Genomic DNA, 22,597 nt, shown 5'->3' on the forward strand with positions numbered 1-22,597 from the left:
TTTAATGGCTTCTTGGCCGATCTGAGACCCACTTCATATCGTATACCTAACAGGCAATGAAGATCGCTGATTCTTAAAGAAATCAGATCTTAAACATGACAATTTTGTAATAGAAATACGGTTCACCGGAAGCCCTTGGGCTGCCTGGCTGAAAATCAAAAGTCTGTGTGCATATAGCCCATTATGCGGCCTCACAATATTTACATTTAGACACTTTTCATGTACTAGATTTTGTAGGATGAATAGAGTCATTTCAAATCTATAATTTCTAACATATTTATTTCTGGCAATATCATTAAAATCAAACTGTGACTTAAGTGTTTACTTTAATTTCAGTTTTCAATCAATTTTAATTGATTTAATCCTTCAGCGCACAATCAAGAAGATTTTAGCTTTTTCCATCAATGTTATTTTTCTACATTTGTCTAATTCCAGACATTAAAGTGTTGGATGCTTGAGATATGAAATTTGAGAAATATGAGACATCAAAATGTACTACATCTGACTGAGGTGTTCATGACATGATATAAACATTATTATTTGTTTTTTAGTAGGCTATATGGAAAGAGAATGCTTGAGATATAAAATATGAGACGCGATGAGAGGAAAGAACAAAGAAAAATCAAGGTGAATCTCAGTTGAGAAGAGAATATATTTGTTTTTATTGTCCACCTTTTTTCATAACATTTCAAGTTTCTCTAACTATGCAAAACACAGTGAATAATAATTTTTAATTTCTCACCCTCATGTCTTTTCAATCCCCTGTCACCTTCATTCATCTTCAGAACACAGGGATATTTAAGATTAAATCGGAGAGCTTCCTCATCCTCTATAGACAGCAATGGTCACACAGCAAGATGTTCATTGTCCAGATTTAGGACGTAATTTACTAAAATTATTGGGTATTTTCTAAATATAAATAAATCTGTATACTTTTTAACCACAAATACTCATACATTTTAAAGGTCACATGTTTTTTACAAATCAAACATGCAACAATTAAATCACACACCCTGTATAAAAGTTAAAATATAAAAGTTATTCTGTTTTTCCACCTATGTCATGCATGACTAGCCATCGGCCGCTATAAGATTCTGACTATATAAAACAAATAGATATCACGGTTTCACAGTATGGCAGTATTTTGATTACTGCCCTAAAATATGTTCTTTTTAAATGTTTGGCTAGAAAACAACATTTTTTCCCTCCTATTGAACACAATATTATTATTATTATTTTTTAAATTACTTTTGCTGTCTTATTAGTTTCAAAACACAGATTACTTTACAACTTGAAAAGGCATTTTTAGATATCTTTTTTATTCTGCATATAAAGGAAGCAACTGCACTGTTCAGGCCTATAGTATGTTTGCTGTTGGTGTATATTTGTTTTTCAGATGTTTCCTGATTAACGAGCTGACCAGTAGATACTGTTGCTCTAAAAAAATTATTAAAAAGTTGTAAAAACACGTAATAAAAAACCTTATACATACCTTTGGAATGATATTGCTGATTTTTTTTGCGATAATAAAACCTTGGCTTTTTTAAAACCGCTGTAAACCTTATCATCCCATGCCTATGCATGACTTTTACAAAACCTCATATCAAGGTTTGTATTTATCAGCCTATAATATTATCGACTTAATAGTTGTTGGTACCTACTATTTAGCTACATCTGAAGAGTTCAGATGCAAAAACCTCTAAATGCCGTCTGAAATTTTCTTCTAAAATTTGCATTTTTATCAGGCTCCTGTGTGTAGGTTTAGCAATTTCAGGTGTATGGCAAAGATAAGACTTTTCATGGTCTTCAAAGTGAAATAACTAAACAAAAGAGGCAGAGAATAATGCTCATTTTCTAATGGAAATTTCAGATGGCAATTTCTCTTCATCTCGATATTGGTACATCCAAAATGAATCGGGCTCAGAAATGTTCATATCAGGATTTGTATTTAACTTCCTATATAAAAGGTAATCAAAACCAACATCCCTTTAAAGAAAGTCTGCTCACTCAGTAGCCATATTAGCACTGCTTATCTAAGTCTCCACCAAAGCATTTTTTGATCTGCATAAAATCAAGCACTGTTCTAAAAATGCTCATCCGTGAGTGCTTCTCCAGCTGTCATAGCCAAAGCTGAGTGCTCAGGATAAAACACACATCCACAGTGCCTGTCTAAACAGCGGGTGTTTTAAAAACACAGTGCTTCCATTGCAGCACCATTCTGCTGCGCAAAAATGCTTTGGTTGATACACACCTTAAATGCTCACTGAACTCGCAATTAAATTACATTTAAAATCAGCAACAAAATCTTTTGTGACCAGTGTCATTACTTTTGCTAGTTTAAAACATGTTAATTCCAGCTAATCAAACCAATCTCATTTACAGCTGTTTCAATGGCAACAAGAGGACGTGGTAACAAAAACTGTAAGACGACACTGAAAAGAGACAATATCTTATGGGATGGGATTCATCGCAGGAATGCTATAGTTTCCAAATGACAGAAAAAGCTAATATGCATAGACCCCCACTCCCCCACCCCTTCCAAAAAAGAACTTCCAGGCTATAAAGATTGACAATTCTTACTTGGAAAGCAGACTTCCTTCATTGTGGCGCCCATAATGAGTGTTGCACTTTCCCACAGTTGTTAATGAGAGTAAACAGCCTATTATTTGTCTGTACTGGCCAAATTTCCATATCAAAAGCAATAAAGTATAATGTGTTTTCCACAACCTCTACTATAAGTGGTCAAAAGTTGACAAGCTCAAAACATTTCAGACTTACATGTGTATTTAGCTGCATCAATATATGATCAGATCGACAAACAAAGCTCTTAAAATTAAAATAAACAGGGCCCAATTTGCCAATCTGTAAACAAGTAGCCTTACACTATTACTGTTCAATTTATGATTCGATGAACTCAAATCGTCACACTGTTCTCGATGTAGTCTGGAGACATGTAAGGATAGGGCAACTCCAGCTGGCTGTTCCTGTCTGCAATGTCTTTCGCTATAATCTTCAGCTCTTTCTGGACGTCCTCCACAAGCTTGGCCATTGCACCACTGTGAAAGTACCACTCATTATAATGGCACAAGGGTACCTGAAAAGCAAACAATGACTATTTAAACATTCGCATTTGCATCCTACTATAAATATATGCCCTGAAGGCCCTCACATAAAATAAAATACTATAATGCTTTTTAACCGTAATCCAAAAGTGTTTTATACTGTGTTTATTCCATGGTCTGTTGAAATTCTTAATTCTTATTGGCGGGAAGGTGAATTCGTCAATAAATTCATTTAATGCACAGGTGGTTCCAGACAGTTTTGATCACAGTTCGAAATAAATGTGCTTTTCGCAAACCTTAGCACTTAGGGAGCTGATGTTGGGCAACCAACTCACAAATATGCTCAAAAATATTTGCGGTGAGTTAGCTAATACGTGTTGCTATGAGCTATTAGATATGCCAGTGTCATTTACGTGCATACACAATCTCTTGTGCGCGCTCTCTCCCTGACTCTGCCATGACTGACTAAAATCTCTGTCAAATATTGCACCGCAAGGAGCAAAACTACAGGGTGGGCCATTTATATGGATACACCTTAATAAAATGAGAATGGTTGGTGATATTAACGTCCTGTTTGTGGCACATTAGTGTATGTGAGGGGGCAAACATTTCAAGATGTGCGATGACCATGGTGGTCTTTTTGAAGTCGGCCATCTTGGATCCAACTTTTGTTTTTTCCAATAGGAAGAGGGTCATTTGACCCATTAAACTGATTGGGAATTTCACAGAAAAAAACAATGGTGCGCTTGATTTTACGTAGCTTTATTCTTTCATGAGTTATTTACAAGTTTATAAAATGTGTTCAATCTGCTGCCCATTGTGTTGGATTGTCAATGCAACCCACTTCTACCACTCTTTACACAGTGATAGCAACACCACAGGAGAAATGCCAGCACAGGCGCCCAGTACTCGTAGTTTCAGGTGCTGCACATCTAGTATCTTCACACCATAGACAACAAAGATAGTGGGGCTATTCTTCATGGAAACCTCAAGGTCACTGGATATTTGAAAGTGCTACATGATGATGTGTTTCCCTCTTTATGCACTGAAGCTGGCACATTCCTTAAGTTTTTCCAGCAAGATGGTGCAGCCCCACATTATGGGTGCCAGGTCAGACCATTCCTAGATGAACAGTTTCCTGAAAAGTGGATTGGTCGTCGTGGGCCAGTTTAATGGCCCCCAAGGTCTCCCGGTCTGACCCCCATAGACTTCTATCTTTGGGGTCATCTGAAGGCAAGTGTCTATGGTGTGAAGATACAAGATGTGCAGCACCTGAAACTACAAATACTGGAAGCTTGTGCTGGCATTTCTCCTGCGGTGTTGCTATCAGTGTGTGAAGAGTGGGAGAAGAGGGTTGCATTGACTAATCCAACACAATGGGCAGCACACTTTTATAAGTGGTCAGAAACTTGTAAATAACCAATGAAAGAATAAAGTTACGTTTAAACCAAGCACACCATTTTTTCCTGTGAAATTCCCAATCAGTTTGATGTGTCAAATGACCCACTTCCTATTGAAAAAACAAAAGTTGGATCCAAGATGTCTGACTTAAAAATGGTCCCCACCCATCTTAAAAAGTTTGTCCCTTTACATATACTAATGTGTCCCAAACAGGACGTTAATATCACCAACCATTTTCATTTTATTAAGGTTTATCCATATAAATGGCCCACCCTGTAGACTTAACTTGTCTATAACTTGGCAAATGAATAGTAAGCAGCATAATCAACAGTTGTTGTGTGTTAAAGGATCCAACCACTCTTGCTTCGCTCCACATCTTGCATTTAAAATCATTTTAACGCATGGCAACCTTATGATGATCTTTTACATATTATAGTAGTTACAAAACTTTGTTAATGAATGCTATGAATAACTGATTAATACTTAATTATAAGAAACACTGCAGTATACTATAGATTTTACAACAATAAACTGTGGTGTATTGTGATATATGTTACCCTATAGTTGTAGAAAACGTTGTGTTTTTGGTAGTTTGTTTATATTACCATTGTTTTTGTTTTACCACAGCATCTGTACCACAGAATTGCCACAACAGATTAAATCCAAGTACTTTCCTATAGTATTGTTCAGAATCTTTATATAACTTACTATACATATAGCTTTTTTCATGTGGATACTCACAAAGTCAATAGCAGGCTGTGACAGAAGAGACAGGACGCTAAGGACGTGGCAGGAGGAGTTGACCTCTGGTAGAAAGGACAAAAGATCCTCCTCGGACACTGAGCCTTTGGTTTGAGATGGGGGACGAGACATGGTCGCTGGAGTGTTTGGTATGCAAAGGTTAAAATCCAGCTGGGGGGTGGGGGATGAGGAAGGGTTTAGTGAATCTGAAAACATGCTCCTGCTTTTAACCATGTATTAATAACTGAAGATACCTGAGAGAAGTTCACGGCTGAATGAAGTGCTGAGCAGGAGAAGATCACCATCGTAACAAACTTGCACATTTCAGCTGCCGTCTGAAAGGATTGTGGGACTCCTAGAGAACATGATGTGAAGATTATTATATGCCTTTTTCATGTCTGTGAAGAATAAATGAAGTTGATGTGAGGTTTTATGACATATAAGAGTGTCTGAGATAATGAAAAGGAAAATCTTATCTTCTGTGATTAAGCACAATCAAGCATACAAATGAAACATCAAATATTTTCTTTAAAATACTGAATTTTTCATTTAAGCATACTGTAGCTTTTATTATGAGTAAGAATTTCTTTTTTGAATGCTTATTTTTAAATGAATGAACACAATCCTTGTTTAAAAAAAGCTTCAGAATACAGATTTTAATAAAACATTTATGCAAGAGCTGCAGAAGTGGACATTTTTAGTAAAAATGTTTGTTTTAGTGCAGGTGAAAAAAGACTTTAAGCAAGCTTTAAATATTCATTCATTCATTCATTTTCCTTTCGGCTTAGTCCCTTAATAATCTAGGGTCATCACAGCGAAATGAACCGCCAACTTATCCAGCATATGTTTTACGCAGCAGATACCCTTCCAGCTGCAACCCATCACTGGGAAACCCATACACACTCATTCCCACACATACATACAGTATGGACAATTTGCCTTACCCAATTCACCTTCAGTACCGCATGTCTTTAGACTTGTGGTGGAAAACGGAGCACACGAAGGAAACCCACGCGAACACGGAGAGAACATGCAAACTCGGTGCAAAAATGCCAACTGACCCGGCCGAGGCTCAAACCAGCAACCTTCTTGCTGTGAGGCGACAGCACTACCTACTGCGCCACCATGTTGCCAATTAAATATATGTATTGTCATAGTCAAAACTGTCATATTTGACTTTCTTTCATGTATTGAACACAAAAGAAGATATTTTAAAGAGAGATTGAAACCAGTAACCACGACTTCCATAGTATTTGTTTCCCTACTATGAATGGCAATGGTTACTGATGCTTCAACTTACTTTAAAACATCTTATTTATTGTTCACCAAAATACTTAAAGAAACTTCAAGTTCTGGAATCACTCCAGGGTGAGTAAACAGTGTGCAAGTGTAAATCTTTCGATGAACTATCCCTTTAAGGCCCCGTTTACACTAATATGTTTTAGTTTCGAAATGCATAAGTTTTGCTACGGTTACACCTTCCATCCACACTACCCCGGAACTATCCAGCCCTGAAAACAGAGCTTTTTGAAAATGCTGAAGAGGCCGTTTTTGTTTAAAAACGCTGTTGTTCCATGTCAGTGTGGATAGGGGAAAAAGGAGGCATCTGAAAGACATCTGACTGGGGCTTTTTCTCAATATTAAGTGCACAAAGTTCAGTATTGCATCCTTTCCTTCTAAGTTCACACTTCATAAGTTTGATATGGAAATCATACTCACGAGGACACGTCGGGTAAATAATCAAAGGGAAAAGTGTACTTTATAACCTCATTCACATCACCGTGGCTATATTTCACATGTTAACAATAAAATGAAAACATGATTTAAGGATAATTTAATTTTGGCATTAACAACTTAACAGACACCAAAAATGTTGAGGAGTTAAAAATGTTGTAGCTAAATATTTATATGACTGTCATCTTCACACTATGCAAATTTATACCAAAATGAAGCCTATAACATAACTGCCTCCTTTCATTTTCATTGATCAATACAAAACATACCCTCTCTTTTGCTTAATATCAGTTTTACTTAACAATAATGGCCGTTATAAAAGTATAACAAACAATAAGTTTAAACAATATAGGAAATAAAGTCAAGTAATCAGTAATGTGTGCAGAATCAGTGTACGTGGTTACATTACTTACTATATTAACTTATCTTTGTGCTTAGCCAAAACATGTTACCTGAGAACAAGTAATAGATTCAAAAGATCAAAGGGTTGTTTGGATAGAAACAAGATTAATTAAATATTACGTTTAACAACTATAGTGAGATGAGATCCAGTGGTATATATGATATTGATGAACTGTCTGACTTGCGCTACTAACACCTGGGGAGGTGTGCTCAAAGCACTCGCTGTCTGCCTGGAGCTCAGACCTCCGCATACAGTGCAGAGCATGCCAGAGAGTATGTGTGGTCACGTGATGTAGGTTTTCAGCTGTATAGTTTGGATGGAGAGCATTTCAGAAACGCTAGGTGAAACGCCAGTGTAAATCTGGGTTGTTTGGTTCTAAAATGCTGTTATAAAACTAAAATGTATTATTGTAAACAGGACGCTGTATGTAAGAAATAGGCAGTACAAATAAATGTCACCTATACATGGGTACAAAATGTGCGATAGATCTTTCCGTGCACCTAAGTGAGTGAGGCCGAGGAAACCCTCCCTGAAGATCTCTCCAATCCAGTTCTGCAGCTCACAGTCACTCTGGACGTCTTCATCGCTGCAGTAATACAAGCGAGTCCAGCCTGCAACAAACCTAAACAGCAAAGATCATGTGACCACTTCAAACCTTAAGATGCCGACTCATACATTGTGAATCAAGTACCTGTGTAAAGCATCCCAGACTCTGAGAGCATCTTGAGCATAATAACAGACCGGCAGAGCATCCAGGCCTCGCTCTTTCACATCATCTGGCACACACAGAGAGCTGTAGCGGAGACGCTGGGTCGCTCGAGTAAAAAGCTGTGGTATTGCCTCCAGACCGCAGGCCACTGACTAGAGACAATAAAGAGAAAGAATATGGAATTAAATGTAAATGATTTTCTTTCATGGAGCATACAGAGAAGAATAAACTCGCCAACCTTGTCAAAAACACCATTTGCAGCTAGAAGTGTCGCTCTAGCCTGAATGTTAATCTGAAGAGTGCTGCGGATATGAGGCATTAAGAGCTGAAACAAACAAGCAAAAAGATTAATTTGTTTATAATCTTTAGGAATTTAAAAATAGAATAAAATCTTTATCGTCATCGTATAAAATTAAGTGCAGACCCAAGATGTACAAATACTACGTGCAAACACTGCAAGGTAATAAGTACAAGACACCATACCATCTTTAATCTTCTGTATAGTTAGTTCAAAGAACATATTATGAATGGAGGTAATAAATGCATGGTTTCTGCTACATTCATTCTTCCATGGGGGGCGCCATGCCAAGATTTACATTTAAGACAAAGTGAACGGCTGTGATTTGTTAATATGCATCCCTATTTGTTTCTGTTTATTCTCTGAATGAAACTAATATGAGTTCCCAAATTGCTGGGCAAGAGAGGTGTTTTTCAACTCGTTACCTGATGGGCTCACATTAGGTTTTATCCATATTTGCATCATTAATTCTGTGATCGATCCAGAGGTCTGTTAACAAATGCCACCAATGTGCACTCTTCCTGCCTATCAACATTACACTTTTTCGTTTATCCTGGCTTTCTTGATTCCACTTTTGTGCAATACCCCTCTGTTTGTATGTCTCTTTGTTGTGTTTGTTGACTTTAGTTCCCAGAACCCTTTTCTCTTCTTATATACATATTGTTTTCAGCATTGTGTTCCATATATACCCCCTAGTGTTTAGTCTTTCACTTTGTCTAGATGTTACATAGCAATTATTATCATTTTTGTTGTCTTCCCTGTGGAAAAATCCAGCTTAAACCAGCCTAGGCTGGTTGGCTGGTTTTAGCTGGTCGACCAGGCTGGTTTTAGAGGGGTTTTGGCCCTTTCCAGGCTGGTTTCCAGCCATTTCCAGCCTGGTCTTAGCTGGTCAGGCTGGAAAATGACCAGCTAAATCCAGCTAAAACTAGCTTGACCAGTCTGGTTTAAGCTGGACATATCTGGTTTTGGCTGGGCTCCCAGCCTGGCTAGGCTGGTCAAGCTGGTTTTAGCTGGTCATCTCCTAGCCCGACCAGCTAAGACCAGGCTGGAAATGGCTGGAAACCAGCCTGGAAATGGCCAAAACCCCTCTAAAACCAGCCATGTCAACCAGCTAAAACCAACCAACCAGCCAAGGCTGGTTTAAGCTGTTTTTTTCAGTAGGGAATTCTTTCCATTCCCTGCCCATCTAAAGTATTTTTTAAGTTTTGTTTTGATTTTGCTTTTATAAAAGTTTGTTTTTTGTAATTACCAACTGTATAATGTTTTCTCTCTGGTGAAAGTTACATGATGTATTGCAGTGATTAGTGCACATTCATGTTTTTAGGAGGCATTTTTCAGGGTGGTAATTCAGCGCTATCAGGCTAACGTTAGCATTTTTCAAGATTTCCAATTGCACCTCTAACAGTGGGAATTGGTACTTAAACTGGAGTGCTAGCGCTTTTTATTCTAGTGTTTTCCTGACCTTGAGTTTGTGGAAAACACATTTTAACACAGCATTAAAAATAAGCTACCTGAAATAGAGGATGAATCTCTGGCAGCTGTCTGAGCGTGGCCGTACAGCACACTTCTCCTAAAAGATGAGTCCGAAAGAAATGCGAAAGTAGCTGATGAATCTGAAAATCTGAATTACGGACCCACATCTTTGCTAACAACCAGTCTGGTGGGGCATCAGACGGCAAGAAAATAGGATTCTGTGGACCAGGAACCTGCTGAAGCTGAAATATTAGGATTATCACTTTTCACGTAGCCATTAAAATTCTGTCAAATGAAATTTTTGTTCTGATTGATACTGTGCTTACTTGTATAGCAATAGGTTTTAGTTCTCCATCTTGGTTGTAATGCAGCAGACACAAAGGAGCAGACAAGTAAGTCTGTTTGCCATTGACGGTGTTAGCAGGCAGCTGATCCAGCACTTCATAATCCAGAAGATACACACGTCCTTTCTGTGCAAAATAGTTACAAATATTGACTAGCATGTTACAAAATGATAAATCCAAAACATAAATCCACACAAGCCCACCTCCATCTCTTGATCCAACGATGAGCCCTCTGGCAGAAAAGATTGCAACATTTCTGAAGTGACCGAAAATTTAGGTGGCAGATTGTGGATCTGTCTGACACACAGAGGATTGCAGCCATTGAGGCACTGATATCCAAAGAATGCGTCCTCCTGCCAGTGAGCCTGAACATATTCTGTGAGACAAATTGTTTGTGAAGTGTTTAAATCTGTATTGAACATATTTACACTCAAAGGCCACTTTATTAGGTACACCTGTGCATTTGTTCATCAACCCAAAAATCTAATCATCCAATAATATAGATGCATGGAGTGTTTCAGAAACTCCAGATCTACTGGGATTTTTACACTCTGTACACTGAGTGTAAAATAGAGTCTGCGATAGAGAAAACATCTAGTGAGTGTCAGTTCTGTGGTTGAAAATGCCTTGTTGATGCTAAAGATCAGAGATAAATAAATGGTTCAGCTGATGAAAAGACAACAGTGACTCAAATAAACACTTGTTACAACTGAGGTCTGCAGAAGTGCATCTCTGAACACGCAACACATTAAACCTTAAAGCAGATGAGCTACAGCAGCAGAAACGATAGCAGACTGAAGCTATAAATCACTTGAGGGGAAATGTTTCTGTGTCTGATGAGTCTTGGTTTTTGCTATCACATTCAGATTATAGAGGCAGAGTTTGGTGTAAACAATATGAAAGCATAGATCAGTCTATTGCTTGGTGTCAGTGGTTCAGGCTGATGGTGGTGCGAGAGACATTGTTTGGTACACTGTGACCCTATTTAAAACACTCTAGTAATGGCTACTTCCGCTGGATAGCACAGATCACAAAGCTCAAATAATCTCAGACTGGCTTCTTGAACATGACAATGAGTTTACAGAACTCTAATGTTTACAATTTCTTTCAAAGTATCTACAGTTTTTGTTTAGACCATAGTTTGGGTCACACAACAGCCAAAGTTAGACTGAGCTATGCACTGTTGAAAATATGAAAAAATAAAAAATGTGATTGTGGATTAAAAAACAACCAAAATGTTACTTGAACAGAGTAAATCTTACTAGATTAGGTTTGTAAGTCAACCAAACAACTTGTTTTTGTTCATGTGAAATCTGGCCATTATTAATAATATTTTTTCCTCGGTTGTTGTGATTATTAAAAATCTAAATGTTGAAAATCAAACTCTTGTCTGCTAGGCTTTTTAAGGGATCAATAATTATTTTGGAATGTTAAAATGTGGTTTCCTAGAGAACAATTTAAGAATTTCTGCAAGAAAGCACCTTTGGGATGAGCTAGATGAGCAGATTTCGACACAGGTTCATTGGGAAAATGTTGCACAATGGGTGGGTCAGTCGTTATCAAGCTGATATATTATTCATGATATAAACAAGCCAATCATCTTCTCTCATGGACAATATGCATAAATGATATTGAACTTAGTGGATTTCTAAAAAAACAAAACTGAAAGAAGACGTAGTTCCCGATACATATTTCTCAGTTCCCTGGGCAAATAATTTCAGTCACCCTGGATTGGCAGATTCACATCATGGATATCCAGCTGACAAATTATCAGAATATATACATATATAAATATATATTTATAAAATGTGAAAAAATATATATTTCCTGCGTCTAGTTGAACCTGTGCCACAAAGAATTAAAGTGTTCTGAGGGCAAACATGGATTTACAATTGTACTACAAATGTATCCTTAATATAGTAGCCGGTGAGCATATTCATTCTTCTTTCGCGCACGCACGCACGCACGCACGCACGCACGCACGCACGCACGCACGCACACACGCACACACACACACACACACACACACACACACATATATAGGTCCTATATATATATATATATATATATAAATTTAAATTTTAATTGTTGGCATACTGGCAATCATGTTCTCGCTTCCACTGAAAAGGAAGACTGTCTCCAGTTCCTGTAGGCTTCTCCAGGATGTTCTTCTCTCAATAAATCCCTTAATGTAGTGAACATTGGTAACTGGGCTGACAGACAAACAGAGTAACAAAACGCCATTGTCAAATTCAGTTCAGATGATATAATTAAGAATTAAAATCAAACCACTTTGCTATGAAACAAATCCATACCGTTTCCGGATGTAACTCAAATTAGGTCCTAGATCAGCCACGCTGGTCATGGCTATACAGTGAGGACTACCTTCAGCAAATGTACCCCATCTACAGATGAAATAAACAGCTTCCTTATTAAATAATATGATACAAAAAGTATCAAAACACAAACACAAAATGATTGTGTTGTGAAAATGATTTACTTGATAATTTGTTGTTTACATTGGAGATCCTTCTCCCTGTGATTGGTTAAGACTTCTAATGTTTCCTCCTTTTTCAAGCACACTAATAGGTATTTTTGGGAAAGATTGAAAGATTGAAAGATTTTGATATGAAATTAGTGAAATAAACATTTAAAAGTGTCCCAGTTATGCTACTTTTATTGCAAGAAATGTAACCAGGCTTTCACTGAATAAATCAAATATTAACATTTTACTCAAACCTAAAAAACCTTAAGGTCTTCAGGTTAAAAACAGCATAAGTGGGGCACTTTAATAAATGAATAAACAATTACTTAAACATAAATGACTTGGTTTTTATTGGTGGCAACAGTAACAGCTCACCTTTGTCATTATGAAGTATAACGTGACCATCTGCTGTTCGGATCCATTTATTGCAGGGAAAAACCTCCATCTCTGGATCTTCAGAACTCTGTTTCACCTGCACATCCTGGCAGTGCCAATCCAAGTCTGGAAACCCAGGCTGAGCCTCAAGGCGGAGTTTCACCAAAACCAAAATGCCAACTTCCTCTTCTGGCATTATGACAACTGTACAGGCCTGTTTAAAAAAAGAAATGAAGAGTTGAGGTGCAAATCTGTAATTTTCTTCTACAATGAGCATTTTCTCCACCTCTTATGTTTATGTTCCTTAATTACATGTTGAAAGTGATGAAAATAACCTATTTTTTGACATGAAAGGAAACTTACTGAATTAAGGGGCCCTATCATACACCCCGGCGCAGTGTGGTGCAAGGCGTGGCGCAGTAGTCTTTTGGTAGTTTCAGCTTGGCGCAAGAGTCGTTTTGAGGCGTTGCGCTACGCTGTTTAAGTAGCAAATGCATTAGTGCTCATTTGTGCGCCCATAGGCGGTCTGGTCTAAAAAGGAAGGCGTTCTGAGGCGGACCGCTGGCGCGTTGCTATTTTGAGAATCTATAATAGATTTTTCATTACACCAAAACTAACCCGGTGTAAACTCTGGCGCAAAGTTGCGCCTCGCTTATGCACTGCTTAATACGCACAAGAGAGCAATAGGCAAATATCTTTACATATGAAAAAATTTAAATATTAAGAATATTTATAGGATATAATAAGAATAGATATAGAATATAAATATAAAGGATTAAAATATTACAAAACATATTTTCTAGCCTACATAAATATGAAAAACCACTGCTTTTATGTCTTCTTCATCTCGGGAGGCTTTTTCAGTTCATTCATAACAATTTGCTTTTGTATAATGTTATTATTATAAGCAGTATTATTTATTATATCCATATTTATATTTGTTTTATTGAAAACAAGCTTAGATTTGCCCACCTGTCAGGTTTTAGACCATATGGGGCACATCATGTGTTTTAGGATATAACTCAGGTTTTAGAGCACATTTTGCTATTATTATTCATTTATTCGTTTGCTAGAAATTAGAACTGAATTTAGAAATTGTTTTGAAACGAATATTTGCGCTTAACAAACAAAAGTATTTATTTATAGACTAATTGATGTCTGTGCGTTAAGGTTTCCCTATCCAAGAGCGAAAGTGAAAGTGATCCATTATCTCTCATTCTCACGCAGTAGATGCTCTGTTTAACAGTTTTCTGTTACAAAAAACTGTTAACTGTGAACTGTTTGCTTGTGAAATGCAATTTTTTTCCACTTAGACTTATTTTGCGTCCTGTAAATGGCGAATGCGCTCTTGGCACGCAGCTGGGTCTTAAAGGTAATGGGAGATGAGATTCTAATTGGTTTATTCTCCAAACACACCTATAACTCATTAAGAAAATAAACTCAACCCTTTTAGAACATGCGCCGCGGCGCAAGGCAGATTTCCCGTCCTTAAATTAGCAAAAAACGCGTCCTGACACGCCCTGAAAGCGTTTGCGCCCTGCGTTTTGCGCTCTGCGCATGGGCCGTCGAAATAGAGCCCAAGAAGTGAGAGCCTGAGAAACATGCTAATATTCTAAGAAAATTTCAGATGGCACTTAAGAGGTTTTTGCATCTGAACTCTTCATATGATTAAGCATACACTGCAAAAATGCTTTTCTTGCTTAGATTTTTTGTCTTGTTTCTAGTCCAAATATGTGAAAATTCCTAAATCAAGAAGAATTTTCTAGACAAGCAAAACATATTGTCTCGTTTTGAGAAATAATATGCCAATATTAAGTGAGTTTTTCCTTAAAACAAGCAAAATAATCTGCCAATGGGGTAAGCAAAATAATCTTGTTTTTTCTTTTGACTTAAGATTATTTTGCTTACCCCATTGGCAGATTATTTTGCTTGTTTTAAGGAAAAACTCACTTATTATTGGCGAATTATTTCTCAAAACAAGACAATATGTTTTGCTTGTCTAGAAAATTCTTCTTGATTTAGGAATTTTCACATATTTGGACTAGAAACAAGACAAAAAATCTAAGCAAGAAAAGCATTTTTTGCAGTGTAAATACATTAATTATTGTAATTTGAATGTTTTTTATTCTTTAAAGTAAATAGCAGCATATATTTACATTTTGCAGTGTTGGGCAGTAACCAGTGACACAGAATATGCATATTTGATCATTTGTTAAGATATACGTTTTCCTTCTCAAATCATTGTTAGATGTCAGTGATACCCTGACATATTTGTGCAAAATTTGATTTGTAAAACAATATCACAGCAAATTAGACAATTTGTTTCCATTTTAAACATGTTTTTTTTTTTTTAAATGAACATGAACTGTAAAAAATGCTGCACGCAGTCGATTTGTGTTGAGACAATATGAAGAAATTAAGTTAAGTTGTCGCTAAAAAAACCTCAAAACTATGTTGATTCAGGTCATTTGAAATATGTAGTTTGAACAAACAGTAAGCATGACTTTTTTAAATGTGTGTGAGCACAATCAAAAAGTTTCCGGTAGTTCATCTAACAGCTGCAGGTGTTGCTAATTTTATATTACAGGGTAATAATTTAAATATATTTAGATTTTGTTTTATTTTAGCTCTCCTTCCTGCCATCATTTGCTTGAGCCATCAAACAAACTACATTTTCAAGTGTGCACTAACAAAGTAAACAGATTTATATTTTGATTTATGAAGACTTTAAACCTATTAAATAATTGCATGCGTTGTTTTCTGAAAAAGCTCAAAGTCTTACCGATCCGGGAAGGAGACGGTGTTCCACTTTGATTGGAGGACTTTCGCACAGAGAACCAATCAAAGAAATCCAAACACTGCTGTACGTTCCTGAGACAGGGAATGCTGAGGTTCGAACGGTCACATGAAAGCCACCCATTTTTCAGGAAACATTCAAAGAACCAGCCTATGGAAAGAAAAAAAATTAGCCGAAGAACTACATATGCCACCTATTTGGAAAATTATCTAACTATTTTATCTATTATTATCTAATTATTTCACTTGAGTGGTCTAATGTGATTTAATGGCCAATTCTAAGCTGATCTTAAAGTGCTTTCCTCCAGAACCAGAAATCGGTTAAATGGGTTTGAAATTGTTAAAGGATTACAATTTTCCCCCTTTTACAAGATTTAAAGCACGTCTTTGGTGTCTCCAGAATCTCTAAGTGAAGTTTCAGCTCAAAATACCAATCGGATCATTTTTTATACCGTGCTGAATATGTCAATTTTGGGGTCAGAGGAAATTGTTGCTGTTTTGCGCCTGTGCTTATAAATGCAAATGAGTTGGTTCCCCGACCCATTGTACCAACATGTCTGCGCCTCATTTGTCAGATGAGACGTCAGATAAAAACAGCACAATGACAGTCACAGGCAGTGACTCAGATATGGAATAAGCAGAGATCCAGTTTTTAAGTCAAATATACCATAGTTAAGGTCTTTGCACGCTGCAGTCTGAAATTTTTGTATGCTTTTTTTTTTTGGTTTTCATATATGAAAAAAATTGTCATAGACACAAACCTTGCACATGCTGACTGAGTCTAATTCATTTTAGGTTATTCGTTGACAAAACAAAACAAAAATGAAATCAATGAAATCCTCATTTTCATCCGCTTTTCCATGCCAGGGTCGTGGGGGCAGCAGTCTTAGGAGAGAACCTCAGACTTCCCTCTCCTCAGACACTTCCTCCAGCTCTTCCAGGGGATCCCGAGGCATTCCCAAGGCAGTTGAGAGACTTCCTCAACACCAGAGGCCAGCTAAGAGACTTCCCCAAGGCCTGATTGTGGTGGACATGCCTGGAATACCTTCCTAGATAGGCATCCAGAAGGCATCCAAAACAGATGCCCATGCCACCTCACCTGACTTCTCTCAAGTTTTTCCCTCTGACAGAGCTCCTTACCCTATCTATAAGAGTGCACCCTGCCACCAAGGGAACTCATTTCGGCTGCTTGTATCCGAGATCTTGTCCTTTCGGTCATGAACCAAAGCTCATGACCAGAGGTGAAAGTAGGACTGGTAAATTGAGAGCTTTGCCTTTCAGCTCAGCTCCTTTTCACCGCAGTGGATTGGTACATCAACTGCATAACTGCTGCCACTGCACCGATCTAACCGATCTATCAAACCACCTTTTTTCGGTGAAGCATCATGGCCTCGGACAAACTCATCCCAGCTGTGTCACACTCGGCAGCAAACCTCCCCAGTGCATGCTGAAGTTCCATGCTTGGTGAAGCAAACAGAACAACATCGTCTGTGAATAACAGAGCCTGTGACCATGATGACACTTTTGGATTCTTCTTATGATACTGTTTGCTCCTGTTTTGACCATTGCCTGCATGATGCTGTGTAAACTGCGTTTGGACCTTCACCTCCATTGTCACCCAACTCCTGATGTTACAGTGACAGTGGCTTTGTCCATTTTTCTTTTTTACCATTTTACAATTCCTTAAAACATGACATATTTCCATCTATCAGACTATAGATTTTGGCTGGGACTTCCATTATGATCTTCTGTCAGATTAATTAAAATAAATTTTTTTCAACCCAATCCTAATATATAGTAATGTTGCTAATAACTAGCCAGTATATGATCTCAGTGGAGTTTGCAGAGCATTCACATCTTATATGAACGTGAAACTCCTGCTGTGTGTGTTAATTCTTTGTATCTTTCATAAGAGTTTTACTTTATTTCATCTGAGCTGAGTGGCTTCCACTGTGTGATGCTGAAGGTCCATGCTCAATGAAGCCAACAGAACAACATCGTCTGCAAATTTTATTCTAGTCAACAATTCAAGCAGTGATGCTTTGTTACTTTTCAAAATAGAAAAAGAAAGATGGAAAATATCATATTTATCTAATGCACGGCACAAAGAGGAAGAGAGTTCACCTTCTTAATAAACAGCTGCGTAGGATTATCTCGAAATGCAAAGTTTATTTCAGGAAATCAGTGGAATTTTGATACTTTGTTTGTGTTACACATTTTCATCCGTAAACGAATCCTAAACAGAGACTGGCAGTAAGTCAGACAGACACCTGCACAGACATACACGCCCACACAGTGGGACGCACACATACTGAGAGGTGCGACAGGCACTAAATCCAGGCTACAGTATTCAACAGCATTGGTTCTCTTTGCTTACAGTTCTCTTTAATGTGGCTCTGATCTGTCAAAACACCTCTCAAATTGCTTTCTCGAATGCTAAAAAATAGCTGAAAAAACTAAAACTGATCTTATAATAGACCAAAGTTTCAGAGGCAGTGTATCAATACAATTGATACAACCTGAGGTCAAAGTTCAAAGAGGTGAAAATTTCTTTTCAGCGTGCAATAGGGGTGTAACAGTACACTGAATCATGGTTCAGTATGTATCTTGGATTTGTGATCACAGTTTGATACGGGTACAGTGCAACAGGAATAATTACAAATCCATAATGCTTGTTTTTTCTGTTTATTTTGAACAGGCAAAAGTGTTGCCTCAGAACTGAAAAGCTACTTGTGATGCTAAAGTACAAATTAAACAGAATAATAAAAAATTAAATATAATTAGACTGCCTATTAAATTTTCAAATATTAAGCACAACCGTCTCCAAACAACAAAAACAGTACCGGTAATTGTACATAAATGTGTGTGTGTGTGTGTGTGTTTGTGTGTGTGTGTGTGTGTGTGTTTGTGTAGAGAAAAAGACTCATATGCTTCTCTATGTAAATGCGGTTGACAGACATGTGTGACAGACATTTGTGTCTTCTGCAGCATCTCAGACAAGAGTGGTGCTCAGGCACTCCACTCCACTCCACTTTCCACTGACTGGTACAGTACGCTACAATTCGGGTCGGTACGGGTCACCTTTATCAGGCTTGCGTTTCCACTACCCTTTTGGTGGGTGTAGTGTATGATAAAAAAAAGTTTCAGTCAACATAATTTTCGCTCGAGAAAATGTGTACAGTAAAGCTGTACGGGTCGTTTACATATCATATGAGAAGCACTTTTTACAAAACAGATGCTTTAAACACATAAATACTTGTGTATAAATGTTTATTACTAACTTTTCTATAAACATGATTTGACTAACTGCGCGAAACTGCTCTTATTTCAGACTGGCTTGTAAAAAATGTAAAAAATCTGCTATTCTTTTTGGCGTTGTGGCTGTTCATCAAGACGACGACAAGGTTTGTTTGAGCCCGGGTTGACCATGGCTTATTATTTACATGTAGTTCCGCTGTAATCTCTCGACTGTGTATTTTAAACATGGTGGGTTTCTTGTTTTCATTCTGGCTTGTTGCTTAAGCGAATTACGTATCTCTGTAAACCAATAGTGTTCAGCTGCGCGTCTAGCTCCGCCTTTCTCGTGTTTGGTACCCTTTCGAAGATATGCCAGAAAAAGTGGTACCGTATCGTAACACTCAGTGGAAACGGGCCATATCAGAACCAATCAAAAGATCTCAGAGGCAGGGCAAGAGTTGCCCACAAGTCGCTGTGCACCAAGTTGATGTGACAACATGGTCAAACTATTTCTGTTTTCAGAGTTCTTTGTGAAAGGCTGCTAAGTTTTTGCACGGCCCTGGTCTTCTCTGTCTTCTCTGCCTACATGTCTTTTACAGCCCTAGTGAGAAATAACCCTAACAATGAACAAGGAAGTTTCCAAATGATTATTTCATGTAGTTGGTAGTTAATTCAGCCTTTCTGCAACCATGAATAAGCCACACACAAATGGCATTACAAGGTTTTCTGTATACACACACATACACGTTTAATTTTGTGCTGTTTTTATGGGTGTCAAAAATTAATTAATTAAAAAATAAGTGTTTCTTTGGTGCACCACGATGCAGTTAGGGTCAATTCGATATTGGTCAAGTAATAGATCATAACCGGTTATTACGTACTGATGTCATTTATCTCCTATGCACGATGTCGCAGTAGAATACTTTGGTGAAGGAGGCAAGGGCGAGTAAATAAAAAACTCCTACTACTTAAAAGGAAGATAATTATGCACAGTTCAACTGCTTGTGAGTTTGCTGAACAGTCTATCATTGACACTGATGAAGGCAGAGCACACGAGCGGCTATTTCACTACTAGGGAGAAATGCTGTCAAACTCCATCTCTGCCTCTCTCTTTCATTTTAGACATTTGAACCACTAACATGTTTGTGAGTTAACTTTTCCTCTCCTCTTGGCTGTTGAAGCGATACTTGTGGATCCAGACACGAGAGTGCTTAGAGCCTGTGGTGCAAGTTTTCTCCACTGTGTCTGTTATGGATGACCTGTGATAACTGCGTATTGTGCGCATATAGACTGTGAACACGACTGTTCTTTCCGCCATCGGTGAACAGCGCTTTCATTTTTAGAGCCAATCGTAACCCTTTCTGTTGATTGGGTAAAGACAATAACCAACCATAAGGGAGTAAGACAGCGCTTGACAGCGCTCAAAAAGCAAGCAGGATAATATTTACATTAGTTTATTTGCTATGAATGCTCATGCTGTCGTCTGTGCATTTATCAGAGTTTTGTTTGAAACATTCAAAAAGAGTGTTTTCTTTGAGCTGATAAAATTAAAGGTACAGTTCATATATCCAACTGCTTGTATTAAAAGACAAAATTGTATTACAAATTGTATATAAATATTATTATATATTTACACATTTTAATAAAAAAATATTATGTTGTAAAGATAAAAATCTAATAATGTATGGAAAGCCATGTCAATGCACCGTGATGCACCGAGATATCGAATTGAAACTAATTGATGGCATGATAATCGTAACCGAACCAAACCGTGAGACCAGTGTAGGTTCACACCCCTACTGTTTTTGCATGTCTAACCTCGGCAAATGTAAATATATAAGTAAATATATATGTATGGAGAAGCCATATATATATATATATATATATATATATATATATATATATATATATATATATATATATATATATATATATATATGTGTGTGTGTGTGTGTGTGTGTGTGTGTGTGGAGCCATGATAATCAGTGCAAAAGAAAAGTCCACACAGAAATGCCAACTGACCCAGTCGGGACTTGAACCAGCGACCTTTTTGCTGTGAGGTGAGAGTGCTGACCACTGAGCCATCGATTTAACATTAGTATTTAAAAAAGTTTAAAAAAGAGACTTGATATGTTCATCACGCTCTTATATGGCTGGCTGTGCACAAATTATATCATACACATGTCTGTGCAAACAGCTTCCAAATGTGGATTTTGCATGATAGGTGCCCTTTAAACTCAAGTGAAGTGTTATTTTAATATCAAGAGCCGACAGCAAAATGAGCATGTGCAAATGAGGAAGGAAAAAATTTTATTCACTGAAAGATTGTTTAATGGGTAGCACGATTGCCTCACAGCAAGAAGCTCGCTGGTTCGAGCCTCGGCTGGGTCATTTGGCATTTCTGTGTGGAGTTTGCATGTTCTCCTCGTGATCACGTGGGTTTCCTTGGTTGGGTAAGCTAAATTGTCTGTAGTGAATAAGTGTGTATGGATGGTGATGGGTTGCAGCTGGAAGGGCATCCGCTGCGTAAAACATGCTGGATAAGTTTTTGGTTCATTCTGCTGAGGCGACCAGATTAATAAAGGAACAAAGCAATAGTATAACAAAAAAAAAAAAAAACTAGCAAAAATAAATAAATAAATAAAACTAGCAGTGGGTTTGTCTAAAAGAATAGAGAATTTATAATACAATGCATTTTCAAAATAAAAAAGAATACCAAAAAACTGCAAAGCATGTTGATTTACAATTTAGCAAGTTAGCTTAATAATACATTACTACATTTTTCTCACTCCGGGTGATAAGTTTTCATATTGTACTCATTCTGTTTAATCTGTCGTCGTGATGCTGCTAGAAGATAGGCTAGTAACAATCTTTTCTGGTCGTTATTTGCAAGAGTTTGCATATAGAGTTGCACAAGCTGCGATCCATATTTGAATTGTAAATCATTTGCCAAAATAAGCATCTGCATTTCATCTGAAACTAAATCAAAATGAAGTTTTGTAATAATCATTTTACTTTTTTAAACCGTTTGAAATCGCCGACTTTATCCACTGTTTGATTTAACCATATAACATGATTTAATTTGATTATTATAAAGTGCTGCTTTTCGCATCGTTCCATTGTAATCTTATCAAGATTGTTCAACAAGGCAGAGACATGATCAGTCCAGAAAAGACGACAAAGAAATGAAAGTACAAATACAACGGCATGTTGCCTGCTTACCCTGCCACTGTTTTCACTGAAGATGTGAGCCAAGCGGACTGTTGGCACTCAGTTGAGCACCTTTTATACCTCCACCCAATCGCGCGCACGTCACCCATCTCATGCACTCTTCCGGATATGTTTTTGGTGCCTATGGTTTCTATAACTCGTGAGTTCTGATGTGGCGTGAGATACGTGCTGTGGTCATGCTGTAATAAACAAAGTAGCGTCAGCTTATCTCTGGCATTTCAGTTTGCATCAACTGCAAATTGTTATGTGAACAGAACACCAAACAATTGTGTTCGTGCAATACTGATTTCTGACAAATGTGGTCCAAG

General features: G+C 37.4%; 1 protein-coding gene across 3 annotated transcripts; it reads right to left on the reverse strand.

Moving 5' to 3' along the window:
- Positions 1-634: 634 nt before the first annotated feature.
- zgc:152891 lies at positions 635-22,317 on the reverse strand. Of its 3 annotated transcripts, none has more exons than XM_087300298.1 (15): positions 22,289-22,317; positions 15,808-15,972; positions 13,026-13,239; positions 12,666-12,747; positions 12,481-12,570; positions 12,263-12,378; positions 10,369-10,541; positions 10,148-10,291; positions 9,860-10,063; positions 8,289-8,375; positions 8,033-8,202; positions 7,842-7,963; positions 5,459-5,559; positions 5,205-5,375; positions 635-3,094 (listed from the first exon to the last, which is right to left on the reverse strand). In XM_087300298.1, the coding sequence occupies exons 2-15, from the start codon at positions 15,943-15,945 to the stop codon at positions 2,915-2,917; spliced, it is 1,992 nt and encodes a 663-aa protein (XP_087156424.1). In that variant the 5' UTR covers positions 15,946-15,972; positions 22,289-22,317; the 3' UTR covers positions 635-2,914.
- Between the last annotated feature and the right edge of the window lie 280 nt (positions 22,318-22,597).

Source organism: Danio rerio, chromosome 21, assembly GCF_052040795.2.
Source record: "Danio rerio strain M-AB ecotype USA chromosome 21, GRCz13ab, whole genome shotgun sequence".
Taxonomy (NCBI): Eukaryota; Metazoa; Chordata; class Actinopteri; order Cypriniformes; family Danionidae; genus Danio; species Danio rerio.